Below are 20,707 nucleotides of genomic sequence, written 5' to 3'. Positions count from 1 at the left end.
ACGAAAAACTAAATTGATTTCTTCCCTTTCAAAGTGGTTTCCTGATTGCAATCACATAAATTAAACTCCAGCCCCGAAGAAATTGCAGGGACTGAGTAATAAATCTCCAAGAACAGATACCAAGAATCCTTTGGAAATCTCGAGAAATAATGCAATAAGATGCAAAGAGTGAATGTGACTCATCTCCTATTTGAAATGTCAATCGGAAAGGGATTTTTAAAATTGTATTGGAAAGGAAGAAGGGAGAATGTCTCTTTTCTCTCTTTGATCATTTAAATTGAAAGTAATGAACCAAAAAATGTCAGCCAAAATTGCCCATTTGTCTCTCCAGCGGGGGAAATAGTGCTATAAAACAAAGACTTGGATGATATAGCAAGGTCGTTGCTCAATGCTGTGTTGTAACACTACTTAACTGTCACTGAAGGCCAGGATGGCAAATATTGCATCAACTCCTCTGCAAGGTGTTTCCTGGGCTTTGCAGACAGGGTAGTTCAGGGCGGGTGCAATCTCTATTCTTGTGGAGGCCAGATAAAGCGTTCTGCTCTGGGCCACTATCTTCAGTGCTGAAGCTGTAGATAACACAGTTTCACACCCGCTGCCCAAGTCCTGCTTTCCCAATTTGTAAGTCTTTATTGCTAAAGTCTTTTGTGTGTGTTTTATCAGACACATTTTATCATCCCTTTCCAAATGCCCTTTGTCAAAGTCAGCCTTTGAACTTCTTTTGCATATACATTGAATGTGACCAATGATTCAGGATATGTAAAAGACTTATCTTATAATTCTAAAGAAAGAGGAAAGAGTCATTGATCTTTCTGATATAATAGATCTTTTTTGGGGCCAGTGTGTGTGTGTGTGTGTGTGTGTGTGTGTGTGTGTGTGTATGCGCGAGTATGTACGGATGCCGAGGAGACAGGAGGCATAATCTTGTTATTTATCTTTAAGATATTATGCAACTGATTACTCTAAGCAAATAGTTTATGCCTTTTGTTTTCCACACAAATTAAACCTGAATCCTGGGGCAGCGTAAAAAATGCTAACAGCCAGCCTGTCTTGGCTGGCACTAAAGGCCACTGAGGGTGGGGCTGACTTTGGGGTCTTGTTCACAGGACCCCCTGCGTGGACTGCACACCAGGCCAACTCCGTGTTCTTTTTTTTGTGCAGTTTGTGGTCAGACAGCCAGGGTCTTAATTAGACTCTTGCTTTCCTCTCATTTGATATGGGCGCTCTCTGGAACCGAGCGCCCACCCTCACAAGAGGAATTGATGCTCGCTCATGTTATTTATAGCTCCTTTATTCGGCAAGCAGATGGAATCCATTTGGATCACATCAGATAGGTTTATAACTTCATCCCTCGCTTCTCATTTTTTGCAGGTCTCACATCAAACCCAACGCTGCATCTGTGAAAATCAACTAGAAAAGGAGAGATGGGGACAGATGAAGGTGGCACTGTTGCCTTCCGGGGCACAGAGGCAAATTCTTAATTCAGCTCACGCACTGGCCCCAACACAGAGAATGTTGAGCTCTTATGGGGACCACGTTACACTTCTTAAAAAAAAAAAAAAAGAAAAATAGATGATCTTCTGTGTCATGTCCTGCCCGTCCCCAGAGGGACATGCAGAGGGTGGTGAGCTGCTGAAGTGGGTCAGGAAGGTTCCCCGTGGCTTTCTGGCTCCAGCCCAGCCATCCTTCACTAGAGCGAAGATGAACTTCTCTCATGGTTGGAAAGTAGAGAGGAGCAGATATATCTCTGCAAGATTCAAACCTACTCCTTGGGGTTCTGGGTCCTCTCACCAAATTCCCTCGCTTCACATCACATCTTTCTCTTCTTCTTCCTCCTCCTCCTTTTTGAAACTCTTCCCTTCCAGGTTGTGCTTGGGCCACCCTGAAGTGTTTTATGGTGTGAAGGACACCCGCAGGCCAGCATGGACGGTGAAACAAGCCAATGGATTCAGTTTCTTTTTTTTTTTAATAATTTTAAAAAAGTCTTTATTGAACTTGTTTCAGTATTGCTTCTGTTTTATGTTTTGGTTTTTTTGCGAGGCATGTGGGTTCTTAGCTCCCCGACCAGGGATCGAACCTGTACCCCCTGCATTGGAAGGCGAAGTCTTAACCACTGGACCGCCAGGGGAGTCCGCGGATTCAGTTTTAAGCAAATCAAGATTTACATCAACTGACCCTGAAATCAGCTTCCACCAACCAGCTGGATTCCTGGCTTAGCTGTCTCTTCCCCAGGGGCTCACAGACTTCTCTCACCCTCGGTCTGCCGTCTTGGAAAACCAAAGCTGCCGTGTGGGTGTGCCTGAGTCATGCCTCGTGCCTCCCCGATGTCCGGCAAATGAGCAAAGGGCTCTGCTTCTCTTGCTGCCTCACCTCCCCAACTAGCTGGAGGCTCGAGGCTCTCCCAGGTCCTAGTTTTCTCCTTTTTGTAATTTCCTGATCGAATCATCAGTGATGGTGATCATTTTCAAAACGTATTTATTTTTTTCTGGTGGGGAATTCATTTAGCCTTCTGGGAACTAAGAACAAATGAACTGCCTTTCTGAAGTCAAGCACCGCATAACGAGAGTGACATGCAGAGACAGAAATCTCTCTTGCGTATCATCCTCTCCATCGCTGGCCCTCGGCGCGACAGTAAACTCCCCCTCTCCCACTGGAACCCAGCACCGGATAGAGCTCCGTGCATACTGGACAGAGTCTAGACGCTGCCCTCTGAGTGGGCACCATCCTCACCCAGCCAATACCGGGCACTACGGGTGGGCTTGTGTGAGAATCACACACCAGTCAGGACTCCTGATATGCATGTTGCACGTCGGTTCAATATTGCATAATATTTCAATACAAGACCTGTGTGGAGGGCACAGAAAGCCTTTGTTGGAGTTTCCTGGGGGAAGTAGGAGCTATCAGATTTGGGGGGAAAGGGATGCTTCTTGATTCTGGATCATAAAACTGCTCCTCGTGGTGGTACAGGACCCAGGTGATAAAGAGTAGGTGCTCCGTAAATGTTTGCTCAGAAAAGTTGGTAAAAATCAGCATCAAAAATGCACTCGTGGGGATACCGTAGGGAATGAAGTTGAAATTAACAACGGCAGCAACCAGTGTCTATGAAACGAGAAGCCGAATACCAGACGTCTTGCAGACAGCAGCCCTGGGAGGGGATCTTATTCTTGATCAGATCTTGAGGCACAGAGAGATGGGGGAGTCTGACAAGGTTATGTACCTAACGGTCACCTTTGAAGCCAAGCTGCTATCGAGGAAGAGCTGTGTGGTCTGCTCGGTGCTGAGTTTGTGGTGGGGAGAAAGGGCAGCAGCCCTTCCAGCCAGCGCTGTTGTAATCTCACAGCCAGAAACCGATGTAAATCGGATCCTGTGTCTCCTCTATGCAGACTCTGTGAGGGCTTTCCAGGGTACAGAGAATTCCAGGGCACAGAGAATTCCAGGTCCTGGGCCACCTCTCTGACGTCACAGAGACCCTGTATCTCCCAGCTTGCTCTGTCTCAGCCTCCATTCTGTTCCTCAAATACACCAAGCTCTTCCTGGATCTTTTCATGTGCCTGGACCACTTGTTCCCCCCACCTTGCCCCCAGTTTTTCCCAACGCTGCCCAAATGTCATCTATTAGAGTAACAGCTAGAGATACCCCACTTCCTCCCCCTGCGTGGTCACTTGTATCATATGATGACACTGATTTATTTTCGACATTGCATTTGTCTTATTTAACTTCTGTGTTCACTTATTTATTGCCTGCCTCCATCTTCCAAGTGATGGGTGGAGTGGACATGAGAGAGAGACTTTATCTTTCTTGTTCATTGCTGGAGAGAACCCGGGATAAAAAAAAAAGTGTTTGGAACTGAGTTGATTCTCATTAAATACTTTTTATGAATAAATGAGTGAATGAATGAATGATACGGAACTGTAGCAGTCATCTCCTCTCCAGCCTTTCGTGCCCTGAGGCAGCCCAAGTCTCCGAGCAAGAGGGTAACTGCTCGCAGGTGTTGAGTGGTGAAAAATTATCTCCCTTTATCACTTGCTCTTTTGATCTCTGGGTCTCAGTCTAGGAGCCCAGGGAACCACTTCTCTGCTTCTGACTCTTGGTGCCTTGAGGGTTTTGGAGGTTGACATGGCCAACAACCTGCAGAACCACTTCAGATGGCATCTGAGTTTCAGATGCAGTGATAACCACGGCTGGCCAGCAGTTGGAGGAGGCATCTTCCTAACAGGAGCTGCGGATGCTTTGGTTATGCAAATGTATGGTTTTTCTCACTCCGATGCTAAACTTTTCTGGTTAAATCAAAACCAAAGAAACACAGCAAGGGAGACTCATCTGTCTAGGCCCCAGCCTGGGCCCTCATCTGACAGCCACAGACCATTGTTTCCCCTGCTTTCCTTGTCTTTGGGGTGCAGGCTAAGTTGAGGTGGGAAGGGATTCTCTCTACGTTTGGGGAATCCGCGTCTGATGCATATCTGAAGCGCCAGGTCAGTCTTAGCATTATTCCCAGATAAATAGGACATGGACAGATGAGTGTGATTGGATCTGAGCTAAACACTCTGTGGTGACACAAACTGGGGTATGGGAGAATCTCCGGCCTCCCACCCAGGGAGCTCTACTGGCCCAGGCCAGGCTGGAGACAGGCCTAGAACTGCAGGAGCCAGGGGAGTGGTGGGCTTTGCTGGAGCTTGTCTCTGGGATGAGTAGGGCTCCGGGAAAGAAAGAAATCTGTAGGGTCTGCACAGGGCCGCCCATCTACCAATGACTGGAGACGAGCAGATGGGGGTATAGTTTCTGCTGCCTTGTCTGAAGACATAGGGGCACATGCTGGAGAACCCAGAGATGGGTAGCGTCATGGGGCAGCCTTCAGCAGCATCAGCAAATGCCTACTTCTCCTCCACACCTCCTAAGCCTCGTCACTTTCTCTCTCTCTCTCTCTTTTTTTTTTTTTTGGTCCCCTCAGCTTTGTATGATTTTCATTTAGGATTCAGGGAATCTTTTGAACGCAGGGAGCCGGGGTGGGGACTGTTACATTATATTCTTTAATAATTCACATGGCAGCTTTGTAGGGATACTCTTAACTGCTTCTTAAAAGTAATGAATTGATTTTCTGACAGATCAGTTAACGATGTATTCCACTGACACAAAATTGCGTTGAAGCTCTAGATTGGGCCAGAGAACTGCATGGATTAAATTCAGCCCAGAGTTTAGCTTCGGAGACTCTAAAAATATGCCTCTATAAAAGGAAAGGCTTTTTTACATGGAGTGTTGTCTAAAAATCTAAACCATATGTCCTTTCCGGGCCTGTCAATGGGGTAAAATATAGGTTCAAGTGTGTGTAGCTGTTCAGACGTTGAACATTCAAGAGGCATGAAATAACCTACTGTTACTCAATATGGTCAACATGCTGGATGAACATTCGCCTGGGTTCTGCTGAGGGAATTCTCTCTCTCTCTGTCGGTGTCTGACAGGAGGAACGCCAACAAAACATGGTTTGCTCAGGATTCTTGGAAGAAGGCAGACGAACCCTGTACTGGGAGTGGTCGCCCGTCTCGCGGCAGGCTGGCTCTTTTTGTAGCTGAGTTTGCAGGATCCCTTTACCGCTGCCCGTGATGGAGGAATTCTCTATAGAGAGGATTCCCGTCCACAATGCAGAGTTTATTAATGGAGACATTAAGACACTGACTAATGAAGTGGCTTGCCTTGGGTCATACAGTGAGTCAGCGAAGCCCTGGAAACAAGGACTTCTGACATCTTGACCTCTGTAGGCCAAGATTCGTGTGACAAACTTCTGCAGTGGGGATAGTGGACTATTAAAGGGTTATACCTGCCAGGAAGTCGCCATGTATATAATGATGCCCGTGATGTAAAACTCCTTAGAGTAAACTTTGAGGGAACCAGTGTTTCTTCCCCATTCCCGATGCTGGCTGCCACATGGGGAGCCACCCTGGCAGGTATGGCTCCTGGCTTCTCTCTTCCTCTCGCTTGATGGGTTGGTGGGTCTGGGAGAAGGAAGTGATGGATCTGGGAACCTGGTCCCCTCCCTTTCTCCTCGGGGCTGGTAGCTGCAGGAGGCACACGTTCTGGTCTGTGTCTTCATGTGGTGTGTTTTGCAGGCCCAGCACTGGTTCGAGGTGCCTGAGACAGAGAGTGAGTCTATTGAATTTTGCGTGCAGTGTTGGGGAGGCCATTGTTGGCGCACGGCTAAGCTTTGTTCTGCAGTCTGGATTTGAGCAGCAGTACAGCTGGCCTTTGGACCTACATCTGTCCCACTCCTTTCTGTCTCATAATTGATTCAGAATTCAGGAGACTGCCATTTATCGGGCATGCTTCAATCTTTAGCATCTACAGAACATAGAGCATCTGAGCATAAAGCCAGGACACGTGGTAATAGGAGAACAAGCCCACTTGAACTTGATATACAGAGAGCTGAGTCTGACTTCCTGGCTCTGTTACTTCCCTTGGGCTGGTTAATGTAACTGTTTCCTCAATTACAGGATGGGGGCAATTCTTCCTTTATAGCTCTGTTATGAGGATCCGATGAAATATCCTATAAGACAAATCTTAGACTATGCTTAGCCTATCTGTTGCCCATTAATGGGACTTGAACTATTCTCTATTGCAGAATGCCAGAAGAGGGACATACAAAAGTATTTGAAAACCTTAAAACATTTCCATATCATGCTATTTTACTTTTTACTAATTTGAGAACATCTTAAGTTCTGACTGAGTCTTATGAGGAAGAAAATCTAATGGAAGAATGAAAGGCCACATGGAAAAAAAGGAGTGGACCTTTCAAGAGGAGGGAGACGGGTAAGAAACACTTGGCAGGTAAAGTCCAGTTCATCACTGATCTGGTCTTGCTGAGAACAGACTTGACATTCCTTTGGTAATTATTCACGTTACCGTTCTTTCCTCCTTGCTGAGTCCAACCCAAGTGGGCCTAAAGACTCATGTTCATAGCATCTGTTTTGATTGCATAGAAAGGTTGCCGTGGTGAGCCGCAAAGGAGGAAGGCATTTGAAAATCAGCAAAGAAGAATTATATGCAAATACAAAATGTTCTTATTGATATTCATATGACACTGTGTTTTGATGGCATCTATTACCATGTTTGTGGCTTCTTGGCAAAGTGCAAGGTGTTGTCAGACCAGAGAAATAAGGGCAAGGGATCCAGAATGTTTAGATGACTCATTTCAGAATTTTCTTCAAATTTTAACGTTTGGTAAATTACATTTTTTCTAAGTCAATGTTATTTTGCTGATGCGGAGAATAAACGATAACATTATAAATATATGAAAAAAAGTAACCTCAGGGGCCCGAAGTGTTGAATATCAAGAGCCTCTTCACGTTCTCAATCTTGGGAAGTGAAAAGCTTTTACCTTGGGATGGAAGTTGTCTTCTTTATTCTTTAAGTATGGTAATAGGAGATCCAAGCAGATTCAATAATGCGTATTCCAAAAGTTATTCAGGTTTAAGAATAGAAGAGTTTTTTTTGTAGAGGGAATGGGGAAAGGGACATCAATTATTTACCATGGCTCTAGAGACGGGGGAAAGTCTCAAGATCTTGCTGAAGTCACTGATTGATTTTCTGACACAACAAGTGAAATGAAACTCCAGTGGCCCATTGGTATTACATGTCAGACACACCATCCCCTGTTCAATGCAGAGCTGCATTTCAGGTGCTAGAAATCTGTGTCTCAGGGTACGGAAAAGGGTGGTGATTTCTGTTGCCTTAAAATTAGTACAACCTGTAAAGTTCTTGAAGCAATCAACAAAATATGAATTCCATAATCAATTAATGTCATGCAAGCACTTTTCACTCATGTACCAAAGACTTAGTCTGGACATTCTTGAGGAGTAATATCTGCTGAAGACATGGGCTCAGCCCTTATCCAACGCACAGTCTAGAAGGAGTGGCTGTTTGATGGTCAAATACTGACAGTTTGATGTAGAATATAATGAATGTGATGATGGAGGAATAAACCCAGTGTCATGGAAACTTAGGAAAGGGGAGAAATGAGATCCATCTGGAAGGGCTGGGGACCCTTTGAGGAAGAGATGGAGGGAGGATTGAGCCTGGAGAGAGTATAGAGTTTGGGAAGAGAATTTAAGATAGCTTGCAAGACATGAGCAAGGGAAGAAGGAAGCACAGGGGAAGTGATGGATGCAGGACACAGCTGCAGTGCATGCTGGCCCGGGGAAGAGAAGGCCCAGGAGGGACCCGAGGCTGTGGGGAGGCCAACCTCAGTAAGGGGCTGTATTTACTGGGCACTTACCGTGGGCTGCCAGGCCCCGAGTCAGTCCTGTATGCATATTATCTAGTTTAATGCTCACAACAACCCCTTGAGACAGTCACCATCCATAAAACAGCAGGTTTATAGAGAGCCAGTAATACCCAAGGCCACTGAGACCATAAGTGCAGAGATAGGACCTGGACTCAAGACTGTGGATGTCTAAGTCCCTGCTCGGAATGCATGCTGTTCCCTGTATAACACGAGGTCCCTGACTCTATCACTAAGAGGTTTGGAGATTAAAGTTCTGACTCCAATTCCAAAGTATGTATGGGGGGGTGGTGGTTTCCCCACACATCCAAGGAATTCTCCCTCTTTTTTTAATTGAAGTGTAGTTGATTTACAATATTGTGTTAGTTTGAGGTGTACAGCAAAGTGATTCAGTCATACATACATACATATCTATTTCTTTTTCAGATTCTTTTCCCTTATAGGTTACTACAAAATATTGAGTATAGTTCCCTGTGCTATACAGTAAGTCTCAAGGAATTCTCTGACACAAGCTGGGTGCCCTACAAGTCAACCCAATTCTGACACTACCTACCTGGAGACAGCATCAGATCCCACTGGTTAAAGTTCAGCCCTCTAAAACTGCCCCCACCCCTCGCACACTGCAGATGTCAAATGCAAGTCCAGGTTGTCACCTGTGCTTCTGACTATGAATTGGAGGCTCCCAAGACACCCCTTCTTGGGTTTGATTAATTTGCTGGAGTGGCTCATAGAACTCAGAGAAACATTTTACCTACCATATCACTGGTTTATTATAAAAGGACATAACTCAGGAACAGCCAGATGGAAGAGATGTACAGGGTAAGGGACAAAGAAGGGGCCCAGAGCTTCCATGCCCCTTTTTCAGCACGCAGCTCTCCTCCTGGTGTGTTACCAGCCCAGAAGTTCTCCCAACCCTGGACTTCTGGGGTTTTATGGAGGCTTCATTACATAGGCTGACTGATTGAATCATCAGCCACTGGGACTTGAGCTCAACCTCTAGCCCTTCCCCCTTCCCCAGAGGTTGGAGGGGGGAGGGTAGGGTGGGACTGACAGTTCCAGACCTCTAATCACATGGTTGATTCTCCTGGCAACCAGTCCCAAAGTCACCTTATTAATATAACAAGAGACACCTTTATCACTCTCATCATAGGAAATTCCAGTGGATTTAGGAGCTCTGTGTCAAAAAACAGGGACAAAGACCAAATATATTATTTCTTATTATAAATCACAGTATCACAGGAGACTTGTTTCCCAAGAGCAGGCGTGCCCTACGGAAGCATCACAATCCTAAGCACAGCCATGCTTCAGGGAGAGTGTCAGGGATCAATGAGAAGAACAAGTCTGAGTGGTACTGGAAGCCCATAGACCAATTAGGAGATGTGACAGGGATCTTGGCGAGGGGACCGTGGCAGCCACAGAAAGAGACGGCGGATGGAGAAGAGGGAGTGGGAAAGAAGAGTCAGAACTTGGAACTGAACGTTGGAGTGGAGCTAGGGCACAGGTAGAGACGTCCAGGAGTTTAGTCTGGATGACTGGGAGATGGAAAAAACCCACATAACAAATCACTGAACGGCTTTTGGTTGAACTCAAAGAAATAGAATTCTTTAGCTTTCTACCTTCTAATTCTGAATGCATGAGTATTTGATTCTTAGGTAGTAAAAGATGTTGGACAGAGTCGTAACGCTATATCAAACCTAGGTTGCCTCTATAGCGGTTGAGAAATGTAACGAGATGATGGCAGCCCTTGATATTTCTTCTTGACAGAAATATCTCAGAGAAGATAGACAGACGGAAAGGTGTACAGACACAGAAAATGACAGAAAGTGCTGAAATGAATGTGGAGCTTGGCAGTTACAAAAGGCGAGTCAATTCTCACCGCTGGAACTTAGAATCAATGTGTAAGATGGCTCAACGGGACCCCAGACACATAAACAGAAGAATAAGAGATGGTTATAAAGTCCTTGGTTTTGCCCAAGTTATAAGGCTGTGGTAAGATCAGCTTTATCTGAGAATCACTGTGCAATAATCTGAGTTTTTCCCCTGTGGGTGCTCACGAGGTGGGAAATACAGTGGATGGTGACACCTCTCACCTTGAAAAGCTCTTGGGGACATTTCTCAACATAGGTCTATGACAATTGTCCCCTGGCCTGTGAATTGAAAGAGTCTGGCCGATCACCAGTATTGCCAGATTAACATTTCACTTGGTGAAGTGCTTATCCCCAGCTGTAAGGGGTACGTGGAAAGATCTACGTTTATCAGATTATTTTTCTAAATTTTGTTTTTTTTTATATACTGTGCTCTCTTATGGATGCCCTGATTTTATCCTTTGTTGGGGAGAAATATCATGGCTTTATAATCATGAGGGCTGTACTCTCAATCTTTCACAAATTTAATAAATTACATAAAGTAAAATACATAAGATAGATGTAAAATTACAATATAGTGTATTTTGAGATATAGCATAATATTTAATACATGCTAGATGCTGTTGCAATATATCAATTCCTTACAAACTAATGTATCAATTCCTTTCACATCAGTGCTATGAGGTAGGTATTATTATGATCATCCATATTTTATAGATGAAGAAACTGAGGCACAGAGCTGTTGATCAACTTGCCTAAGGTCACACAGCTAGCAGAGCTGGGATTTGAACTTAGACACTTTGGCTCCAGAGCACATGCTCTTAACCAGTTTCCTAAACTGCCCCCTCTTGATACCAAAGCTTAATCCTTGGTGTGGATTTGCAAGTACGGTTTTTGAAAAGTGATGACCAAGGAGAAAAGAGATATCAGAGAGAAGGAAGTTCCGATCTAGTAACCAATGAGAATCAGATGACTAAACTCATTGATGACCCTATTTAACAACTGCACCCTTTTGCCGGAGACCAGATAAGGGACCTCCCCAGTTCTTTCGACTTCTTGACCTATTGACCTACTATATTATTTTACCAGTTTTGCGTGGAAGCCCCACTGTACAAGGTTTCACCAGCACCATGGCCTGTCCTTTGCTTCAGTGGGTCTGGTGGGCTGCCTTCACTCCTCTGGGGCTTGGTCTCCACCCCGTATCTGCATGTGCCCAGCAGAGCTTGACTCTTCTGGGGAAAAAATGATTGACCAAATTAGCGTGGAGATAAAAATACTTCCTTCTTTGATTGGGTGGTCTCCTTATAGAACTGAAACAAAATTAGATCCAGGAAGTGGCAGGTATTTTGGAAACTAATACTGGATAATTGAGTATTATTAGATTCAGGTTTTTGCCCTAAGCAAGCTTTGTAGATTTTTAGGAAAGACTATTTCAGGTGAACATTTTTAGATGTGAATCAAATAGTAAAGAGAATGTGCACATCCTATTTTATATTTATTGCTCTATTTTTGAAACATCCTTGAGAACTAAATTTAAGCATTCATTCATCCAACACATCTTTTTGAGCTGGTGCTCCTGGCTAGGCACTGTTTTAGGAACCTGGATGAAAGCAGTGAACCAAACAACAAAACCCTCTTCCTTCTGGAAGCCGACCTTCTAGGTTCAGATGGAGAAAGCTGAATGGATTCAAGTTCTATGTTCGGCACATGGACAAAGCAAATGACCACTGTCAAAGCTAAAAATGCTCTTCATCCTTACATCCTTACATTCACACTATTGACCAATTTGTGTGTGTGGGGGTATTCCCAGCTCTTTTCTTCCAAGGATATATTTTAGCATCTTAGCACATTTTATGGCCTCACCCCCAACACCTTCCATAACTGTCTGTTACTTTTCCAGAAAACTGTCTGTTTTCTGATTTCACAACCAAAGGCTTCCCCAAGACCCCAGGCTTCCCACCTCCCAAAGCTACTTATGGCCAAGTCATCATGGATGGTGACTGCCCCCAGTTTCTGGCCAAAAAGTTGAAGCAAGAATAAAAGCACTTGAGGCTCCTGGTACTACCTACAAGGGGATAACTCTCAACCGGAAACACACCAAGAAATCTTCCAATTTCAGACCAAATGGAACAATCGGTAAAAAATCTACACAAGCATTCCCTCCTTTTCTCCTATTATTTATGCTACACATAATTACATTCCTGGGGACACAGGAAGACATCCTTCGCTGTGAATCTCTGGAGAAGATCTTAACTCTTTGCAGACTGAAGGCACTATCCTGTTCTTCATCTAAAAACTAGAATAAAAACCTGGGTTCGGAGGCTGTTGCCCCTAATCCCTTGGTGATACTGGGGTAGGTTGGAGCAGTTATAGACGTGTCCACATGGACAAATTACACACGCATTAAAGACGCCCTTTTGTATAACTACCAGGTGCTACTTAAACATTCTTTTTCCCTTTTGTATTGTAGTAAACTATACATAAAAATTTACCATTTTAACCTTTTTTTAAGTGTATGATTCTGTGAGACTAATTACATTTACATTGTTGTAAAACCATCCATCTTTGGAAATTTTTCATCTTCCCAAACTGAAACTCTGTATGCATTAGATAATAACTTCCCATTCCTCTATCCTCCAAGTCCCTGGCAACCACAATTCTGTGTTCTATGTCTATGAATTTGACTACCTAGGTACCTCATATAAGTGGAAGCCTATAATACTTGTCCTTTTGTGATGGGCTTATTTCCCTTAGCATAATGTCTTTAAAGTTCATCCATGTTGCAGCCTGTGTCAGAATTTCTTTCCCTTTTAAGGCTGAATAATATCCTATTGTAGGGGTTAGACTGCATTTCGTTTACCTATTCAGTGGTCGATGGACACTTGGGTTGCTTCCAAATTTTACTAATGCTGCTCTGAACATGTGTGTACAAATATAAATATTCTTATTCACTCTCTTGACAAACAGATCTTTAAAAAATGTGATAGACTCAACTATGAACACACTCTTTTGAAAATCTGTGACAGAATAAGGTTAACTTAATTTTTGTTGAACACTTTGTACCCTTTAGATAGATTCATTCATTTGTTGGACAGACGAATGCCCACTGGGTACTAAGCACTATGTGAGATCTTGGGAATTCCGGTAGGTACTAGGAGTGGTTCCGGCTCTTTAAAGCAGACAGATCTATAAGTGAGGGCTTAGGCCGGTGCTCTGCGTGACTTCAGCAAGGTGTGTGCTGGCTAGAAAGGAGAGTGTAGTTGTGCTTCATCTCTCCTGGATAGTCAGGGGAGGTTCTGAGTGCTGGTGATACCAGATCTAAAGGAGGAGCCCCTGAGATGTGTGGTCCCTGGGCCAGGTACTTGACATATATTGTTTGGTGCAATTCTCTCAATAGTTTTATGAAGTAGGTGCTTTATTGCCCTACATTACAGATAAAGGATCAAGCCTTGGAGAGATTAAGTAATTTGTCCAAGGTCACACACCTAGCACTTTACAGCTCTTAACTACTCTGTTATACGGGTGTTCCAAACAGGAAGTGACAAGGTAACGTGGGGGGCGGGATGAAGGGCGTTCCAGGAAGTGAGCTGGATGTACGGACTAGGGAAGGAGCATGGAGGAATTAGAGATCCTCAAAGCATCCTTTCCAAGTGGCTTAACAAGCAATTGCCTACTGGAGCCCTCAGTGTTGAGGCTTGGAGGGGAGCCCCTGGTTTCCACATCTCTCCCTCATTGTCCTTCTGGGTAGGATGGCACCTGTGGCATCTGCAGAGACCAGACACTAGGAAACCACGGGGTATTTTCTGCCTGATTTGGGTTCCTGTTTCTTGGAAGCTCCTGGTAGAAACAGATGGAAAATATCAAAATCATTTTGACTGAATAAATATGTATCTACCATTGATGGACAGCTTATTCTAAGCCAGGCACTATTCTAAGTACTTCTCATGTATTAACATTCTAAGTCTTGGCCACCATCCTTAGATGTAGGTTCCAAGATCGTTCTCTTTTATAGAAGAAAATAAACCCCAGGGAAGGTAAGCAACTTGTTTATGGTAACACAGCTAGGAATGGGCAGGGCCATGATTTGAAGTATATGGAGGTCCGAAAAATTGCGGATGGTCATTACCAACGTCCTCCTTTTGTGTTAGACTCTCAAGGTCAACTTTCTCTCCTTAGCGTAAGGCAGTGAGGTTCTTGGTCCACCCTCTCTGAGAATGCTGACCCCCGGCCGTTAGGACAGGTGGCTGTACAGCTCAGGGTTCCCAGAAAGCTGAGTGAAGATACCGAGAACCCGGGGGCTGTTGACTCCCTTTCATCGTGTGCAGCAGCAAAGATGAACTATATTTAAATGGAACTCTTTAAGAGGCAGGTCACCGTCTGTTAGCTTTGTGGTTTCCATTTCTTTCCAGTTCACAACTGGACTCATGAAGAAACTGCGAGGTGATGAGCTGGGTCCCGCTCACCTTGAACGGCAGTTGTGTTCATTTTTAAGTCATGATGTCATGAAAACCTGAGGCACATTTCTCAAGAGTCAGAACTTTATCTCAGATGAAATTCTAATTATAGTTGTTACTTAAAAACCACAAAAACCCCCCAACCCTCACGAACTAGTTGTTAACTTTATAAAACCTAGATGTCTCATGGGAATTCAAAGTACTCACGAGTGAAACTGAACTTGTGGCCAACCCCACACCTACCTCACTTCCCATAGTCCCTGTTTCTACGAGCAGCAATTCTGTCACCCGTCACTCAAGGGAGACATCTCACCTCTTTCTTTCCCAACATTTCAATCCTGTCAATTTTACCTCCTCATCGTTGCTTCACGTTCATTACCTCCTTCCTACCCCCGGTGTTTCTTTTGCCTGCCCATGGTCTCTTTAGAGTTGACTTAGGATATTCCCTGCATCTGGCCTTGACCTCACTTTGCCATCCCCCTTGTCGCTGCTAAACCATGTCTCTTATACTCAAATATGAACACATTTCCTTGCTGCAAAAATTTCTGTAGTCACCTGCCACCCAAGGCCCTGCTCACTGGGCCTCTATCCTCGTCTCCTGTCTTCCTCCTCTTGAATCTCATGCTCTGGTTGTATTGACTCTTTTGTTTTTTCCTAGCATGTCAGGCCATGTCACAAGCCAGGGCCTTCACTCACACAGTGACCAGCACTCCCCACCCACGGTGTGTTTTGCCCATTCCGCAGTGGTGACGTGCTTCTCTTCATGACAGCTTGGTCATCAGCCCATCTGCAGAACTTGGCCCTTGGTTGGGCTGCAATTAGGTTCATCCCCTCATTTCCTGTCCACAAACAATTCAGTTCAACTAAATTTCAGTAAACCCTTGGTGACCACTGGCAGTGCTAGGCTCTGTGTTATACGTTGGGGGTACAGAGACTCTTGAGACCCGGTTCCTGTCCTTAAGGGACACCAGGCTATGATATCTACAAGGTGTAGTGGTGGCCCAGGGTGGGTGGTGACTAATTCTCTCCAGGGGTCCAGGATTTCTGGAGCTATGATGTCAAGGTTGGGCTTGTGGAAGGATGAATGGGAAATTGGTGGGGGTAGTCGTGATGGTAGGAAATGATGAGGAGACATTCTGGTTAGAAAGAGCGACACATGAGCAGGTGTGATGGTGCAAAAGAAGAAGGTGTCTGAGGGATCCTGTGTGGTTTAGCATTGCCGAGTGAGTCTCCCGGGGCCTGAGACTCAAGAGGAGGGCAAGAGCCAGTTGGAGGAGTACCTTGTTTACTCTGCTAAAGAGTTAAAATTTCATCCCTTTCCCTGGACTGTCTGTTTCTCCCTCCATCCACCTTTCTGACCAAGATCCATACACGTGCAATGAAATCCATCAATCCTTCCCAAACTATCTCATCCTTCTAGAATAATTCTTTGAATTTCCATAGCACTGGCAGTTTGGGTCATATATCTGAAAGCTTAATTATGCAGGTCTTTTATCATTCTCTAACTGAATCCTGTGAGTTTTTTTGCTTCCTCAATGCTGTGGGTTGAATACGTTGAAGTTCTCACTCCCAGTATACCTGTGACTGTGACCTTATTTGGAAATAGGGTCATTGCAGTTATAATAAAGTTAAGAAGAGGGTCATTAGGTTGGGTCCTAATCCAATATGACCAGGGTCCTTATAAGAAGAGGAAATTCCATAGGAAGGCACAGACACACTAAACGCTACATGATGTCAGAGGCAGAGATTGGAGTGATGTAGCCAGAAGCCAAGGAACGCTAAGGATTGCCGGCAACCAGCAGAAGCTAGGAAGAGGCGTGGAAGGGTTCTCCCCTGCAGGTTTCAGAGGGAGTGTGGCCCGGCAGACACCTTGATTTTGGACTTCAGGCCTCTAGAACCACGAGACAATACATTTCTGTTGTTTTACGCCTTGCCGTTTGTGGTACTTTGTTAAGGCAGCCGCAGGAAACTAATATATCCAACTAAATTGTAAGTTCCTTAGAGGCTGAAAATAGATGGGGTATTTTAGCAGCATTACAGCACAGCTCAGAAGGTGTTCAAGAAACACTTACTGACTGAAGGTAGAATAAGTGCTTGGAGTGCAGGCGGGGTTTACAATAGTCAGAAGGGCATAGAGTCATCTGTGTTCACTGTAGCAGGCTTTCCTGCGCATCTCATTTAGCCATGGAAAAGCTGGGCTTCTCTCCGTTAAACTTACCCTCTTCCATGGTGATGAAAAACAAAAATAAGGGTAGAACATGCACACAATTTTTAACAGAAATTATCTCTAGAGGGTGAAACTTTGAGCAATTTTGATCCACTTTTTGCTTGGTTGTATTTTCTAGTGTTCTAAAAATCAAACAAGTATTACTTTCATAATAAAAGGCATACGTATTTTTTTAAAAAAGGTAAATGTCTCCTGTGCCCAATATGAAAAGACAGCACCTATTTATTCTTGATTGATTAAATCTGTCAGCATTTGGATCCACAGCAAACACAAACTTGCGTTTTTCTAAAGCTCTTTGGGGCTTCTCATAAAGCAGGCTTTTTAAGCAATGTTTTGAACAGATCAGGTTAAGGTATGTGAAACAGTCGTTCCAAGTGGGATTTTTGTATAATGCAATAAGAACTGAAGATTTAATCGGGGATTTCTTCCCTGAGCATAGGAAGAACCAGGTAGTTGTTTATCATTCTTTGTATGGAGCATTTCACTTTTACTCTTGGACAGACAGTTAAAACAGATGTTCCCTGAAGACATCAGCACCTTCCAGAGAAAATGAAAGCCACTCAGCAGAAAAGCACAAGGATAGCGAGAGAGGCAGATACTGTCCGTAAAGGGTGGCTCAGTAGTGCTGGTTTGTTTTTTCTCCCCCTGCATCTCTTTCCCCAGATGTCCTGGGCTTTCCCTTTGGCTAAAGTGCTGTCAAAGGATGAACTGTTGGATCCAGTGGCCTGCACGGTGAGTTGCTCAGCCAGGAGTGGACAAAAAGGGTGAATTCAAGCATTTCAGAAAGTCTGACTCCTATTTTATAAGAGCAGGGAGAAAATTCATGAAGAAAATGAGCGCATTAAAGAATGGAGTTTACAGGATGCTGACCCAGGGAAAGAACTCAGTCTTGGGAAGCACCAGTAAAGAATGAATGACAGCAGCCTGGGCTTCAGCTTTCTTTTCCTTTGCCACACTCCTTGTAACACAGAATGCACAGACACCAAGCCACGTGTGTGGTTTCTTCTGTGCACCATTGTAGCGTAACACTCAATTGTTAATCAGTTTTCCATTTGCTGACTGCTACCTATGAGGCAATTACTTTTCCAGAGATGATGCTTTGTTTGGGATAGAAGGCGATGGGTGGCATGCAAAAGACCTGTTCCAAAGGTGGTCCCTCTTCTCTTCTGTACCTTGGGTGGATGGGGCCACTCCTTTCCCTTGAGGCTTTTCCTTTGACTATAGATGACTTGCTTGTATATTTGGACTCTGAATTCAGCGTAAGTTTCCCTTGCGCTGACTTGGTAATTTGCACGAGCACCATATAAGAGCATTGTAGCATCATACACTGGCTATGTCAGAGCATACTAAGGGTGCCGTTAGAATAGATTAGCCATAGTGCCTGCTGTGTGGTAGATACTTGACACGTTGTCTTAAAAGAGTCTGTTTTGGGGGCACAATCAAACTGCCTGTTGCACTGATGATATGCAGGGCTTTGAATCCATCCAGTTAACGGATTGTCTAGTCTGCTAGCTCTGAGGATGTCTCTTCCAGAACAGTGATTCTCAATTTTTCCCATACATTAATGATTATCTGAAGAGTTTTTAAAAGTCGTGATGCCAAGTCTACTCTTCATACCAAATGAAATCAGAATCCCTGGGAGTGGTTTTCATTCATTGGAATTTTTGAAATACACCCCAGGTGATTCCATTAAGTAGCCAAATCTGAGGACTATTTACTACTCTAGACAAGAGCTAGACTATCCAAAAGTGGCTACTAGTCTCGTGGTAATTTGAATTTAATATCATTTAAAATGAATTCCTCAGTTGCAATAGCCAATTTTCAAGTGCCCAGTAGACACATGTTGTTGATGGCTACCATAAGGGACAGAGTAGATTATAGAACTTGCCCATCGTGGCCGAAGTTTCCATTGTACAGCATTACTCTAGAGTCTAGAGGTTTAGATTTATGTCTAGTTCTTCAAACGGAATGAATACCAAATGACTACACTGTCAATTAGAATTTTAAATAAAATATTCTTGAGCATTGTCATCATTCCTCTATTGTGATATCCATCTCTGAAACAGTCAAGTAACAATTAGAAGGCTAATTAAAATAATTTAAGATTTTTTCTGGCCAAAGCTACATCCTTCTTGGAAGGAGGGAATCTGATGTGATGAAAGCACACTACAGGCCAAAACAGTAGTGTGCTTTCTTGAACCATGACCGTGGTTGGTGCCCATGGTGGTTGCCAAGCCCTTTAGAAGGGACAGTCCCACCAGAATGCACTGATGGGTTCTGGGGCTCAGAAAGGCCCCTACAGCCTTGAAAGTTTCTTTCCCTAGATCTCTCTGGGATTTCACTTTGTGAATAAAATCCTCTTTAGAGCTGTTCTTATTCTGCCCCAAACTCTTGAATCTGTGAGGAAGCATCTAGGCATGTCCCCTTTGTGACAACTCTGTGGATCAGCCTGAAGCAACTTGCCACCAAAAAATAGAAGCTTAGAAGCAGATTTCCTCTCAAACTTAGTAATGCAACTTATTAAATGCATTAAGCACATGAAAAGATGCTCAACATCACTAATTATTAGAGAAATGCAAATCAAAACTACCATGAGGTACCACCTCACACCAGTCAGCATGGCCATCATCAAAAAATCTACAAACAATAAATACTGGAGAGAGTGTGGAGTAAAGGGAACCCTCCTACACTGTTGATGGAATGTAAACTGGTACAGCCACTATGGAGAACAGTATGGAGGTTCCTTAAAAAACTAAAAATAGAGCTACCATGTGATCCAACAACCCCACTCTTGGACATATATTTGGAGAAAACTATAATTTGAAAAGATACATGCACCCCAAATGTTCATTGCAGCACTATTTACAATAGCCAAGACATGGAAGCAACCTAAATGTCCATTGACAGAGGAATGGATAAAGAAGATGTGGTACATATATACAATGGAATATTACTCAGCCATAAAAAGAACAAAATAATGCCATTTGCAGCAACATGGATGGACCTAGAGATTTTCATACTGAATGAAGTAAGTCAGACAGAGAAAGACAAATATCATATGATATCACTTACAGGTGGAATCTAAAAAAGGTACAAATGAACTTATCTACTTATCTACAAAACAGAAATAGAGTTACAGATGCAGAAAACAAATGTATGGTTACCAGGGAGTAAGAGGGGGGATAAATTGGGAGATGGGGATTGACATATACACACCCCTACATATAAAATAGATAACTAATAAGGACCTCCTGTATAGCACAGGGAACTCTACTCAATACTCTGTAATGACCTATATGGGAAAAGAATCTAAAAAAGAGTGGCTATATGTATGTGTATAACTGATCCACTTTGTTGTACAGCAGAAACTAAGACAATACTGTAAATCAGCTATACTGCTATAAAATTAAAAAAAAAGAAAAAAATGCAGTCCTTATTTGGAAAAATCAGATATTCAAGTTAGGACTTTCAACAAACTCCTGAATTCCTCAGAATATATTTACTTACGGGTTTGTTATAAAACACTCCTACAGCAACACTATTGAATGACTCATCTTAGGGGGGAAAATAAGTGGAATCTGGTGGTCAACTTGGAAATAGCATCACTTTGATAATTTGACTCCATTTAAATGAATAGAAATAGATTTATCCCCAGAAATTTTTGTAGGGCGGGGGATGAGAGACAACAGAGAAAGAGGGCATCCAGGGAGGATGCTGACCTCTTTGTCCTTTATCTAAGGCAGATTCTCAAATTTTTGACATTTTATGGAGCTTACCAAGGTGCCTAGATCAATCCTTCGGTGGAAAGACATTTTGGCTGAACAATATGACCGCCAAGGGAGAGACTGGTGTTGGTTTTGATAAAATACTGATGAGGACAATTTTTAAGAAA

The 20,707-nt window shown here is 43.7% G+C and overlaps 1 protein-coding gene across 8 annotated transcripts in view; it reads right to left on the bottom strand.

Annotated features, from left to right (window-relative positions):
- The window catches only part of RUNX1 (RUNX family transcription factor 1), a 247,820-nt gene that overhangs the window by 111,576 nt on the left and 115,537 nt on the right, over nt 1-20,707 (bottom strand). The window contains exon 1 of one of the 8 annotated variants that reach the window (XM_082395085.1): nt 11,221-11,339. The exons of the other annotated variants lie outside the window; for them this stretch is intronic. Coding sequence (XP_082251211.1) covers nt 11,221-11,266 — 46 coding nt within the window. The 5' untranslated portion in view covers nt 11,267-11,339. Of the gene's footprint in view, nt 1-11,220; nt 11,340-20,707 lie in introns of those variants that run through there. 8 annotated transcript variants of the gene reach the window in all.

The sequence above is a fragment of the Balaenoptera borealis genome (assembly GCF_965194805.1).
Source record: "Balaenoptera borealis genome assembly, chromosome: 5".
Taxonomy (NCBI): Eukaryota; Metazoa; Chordata; class Mammalia; order Artiodactyla; family Balaenopteridae; genus Balaenoptera; species Balaenoptera borealis.
This window is presented reverse-complemented; position numbering and strand designations above follow the sequence as displayed.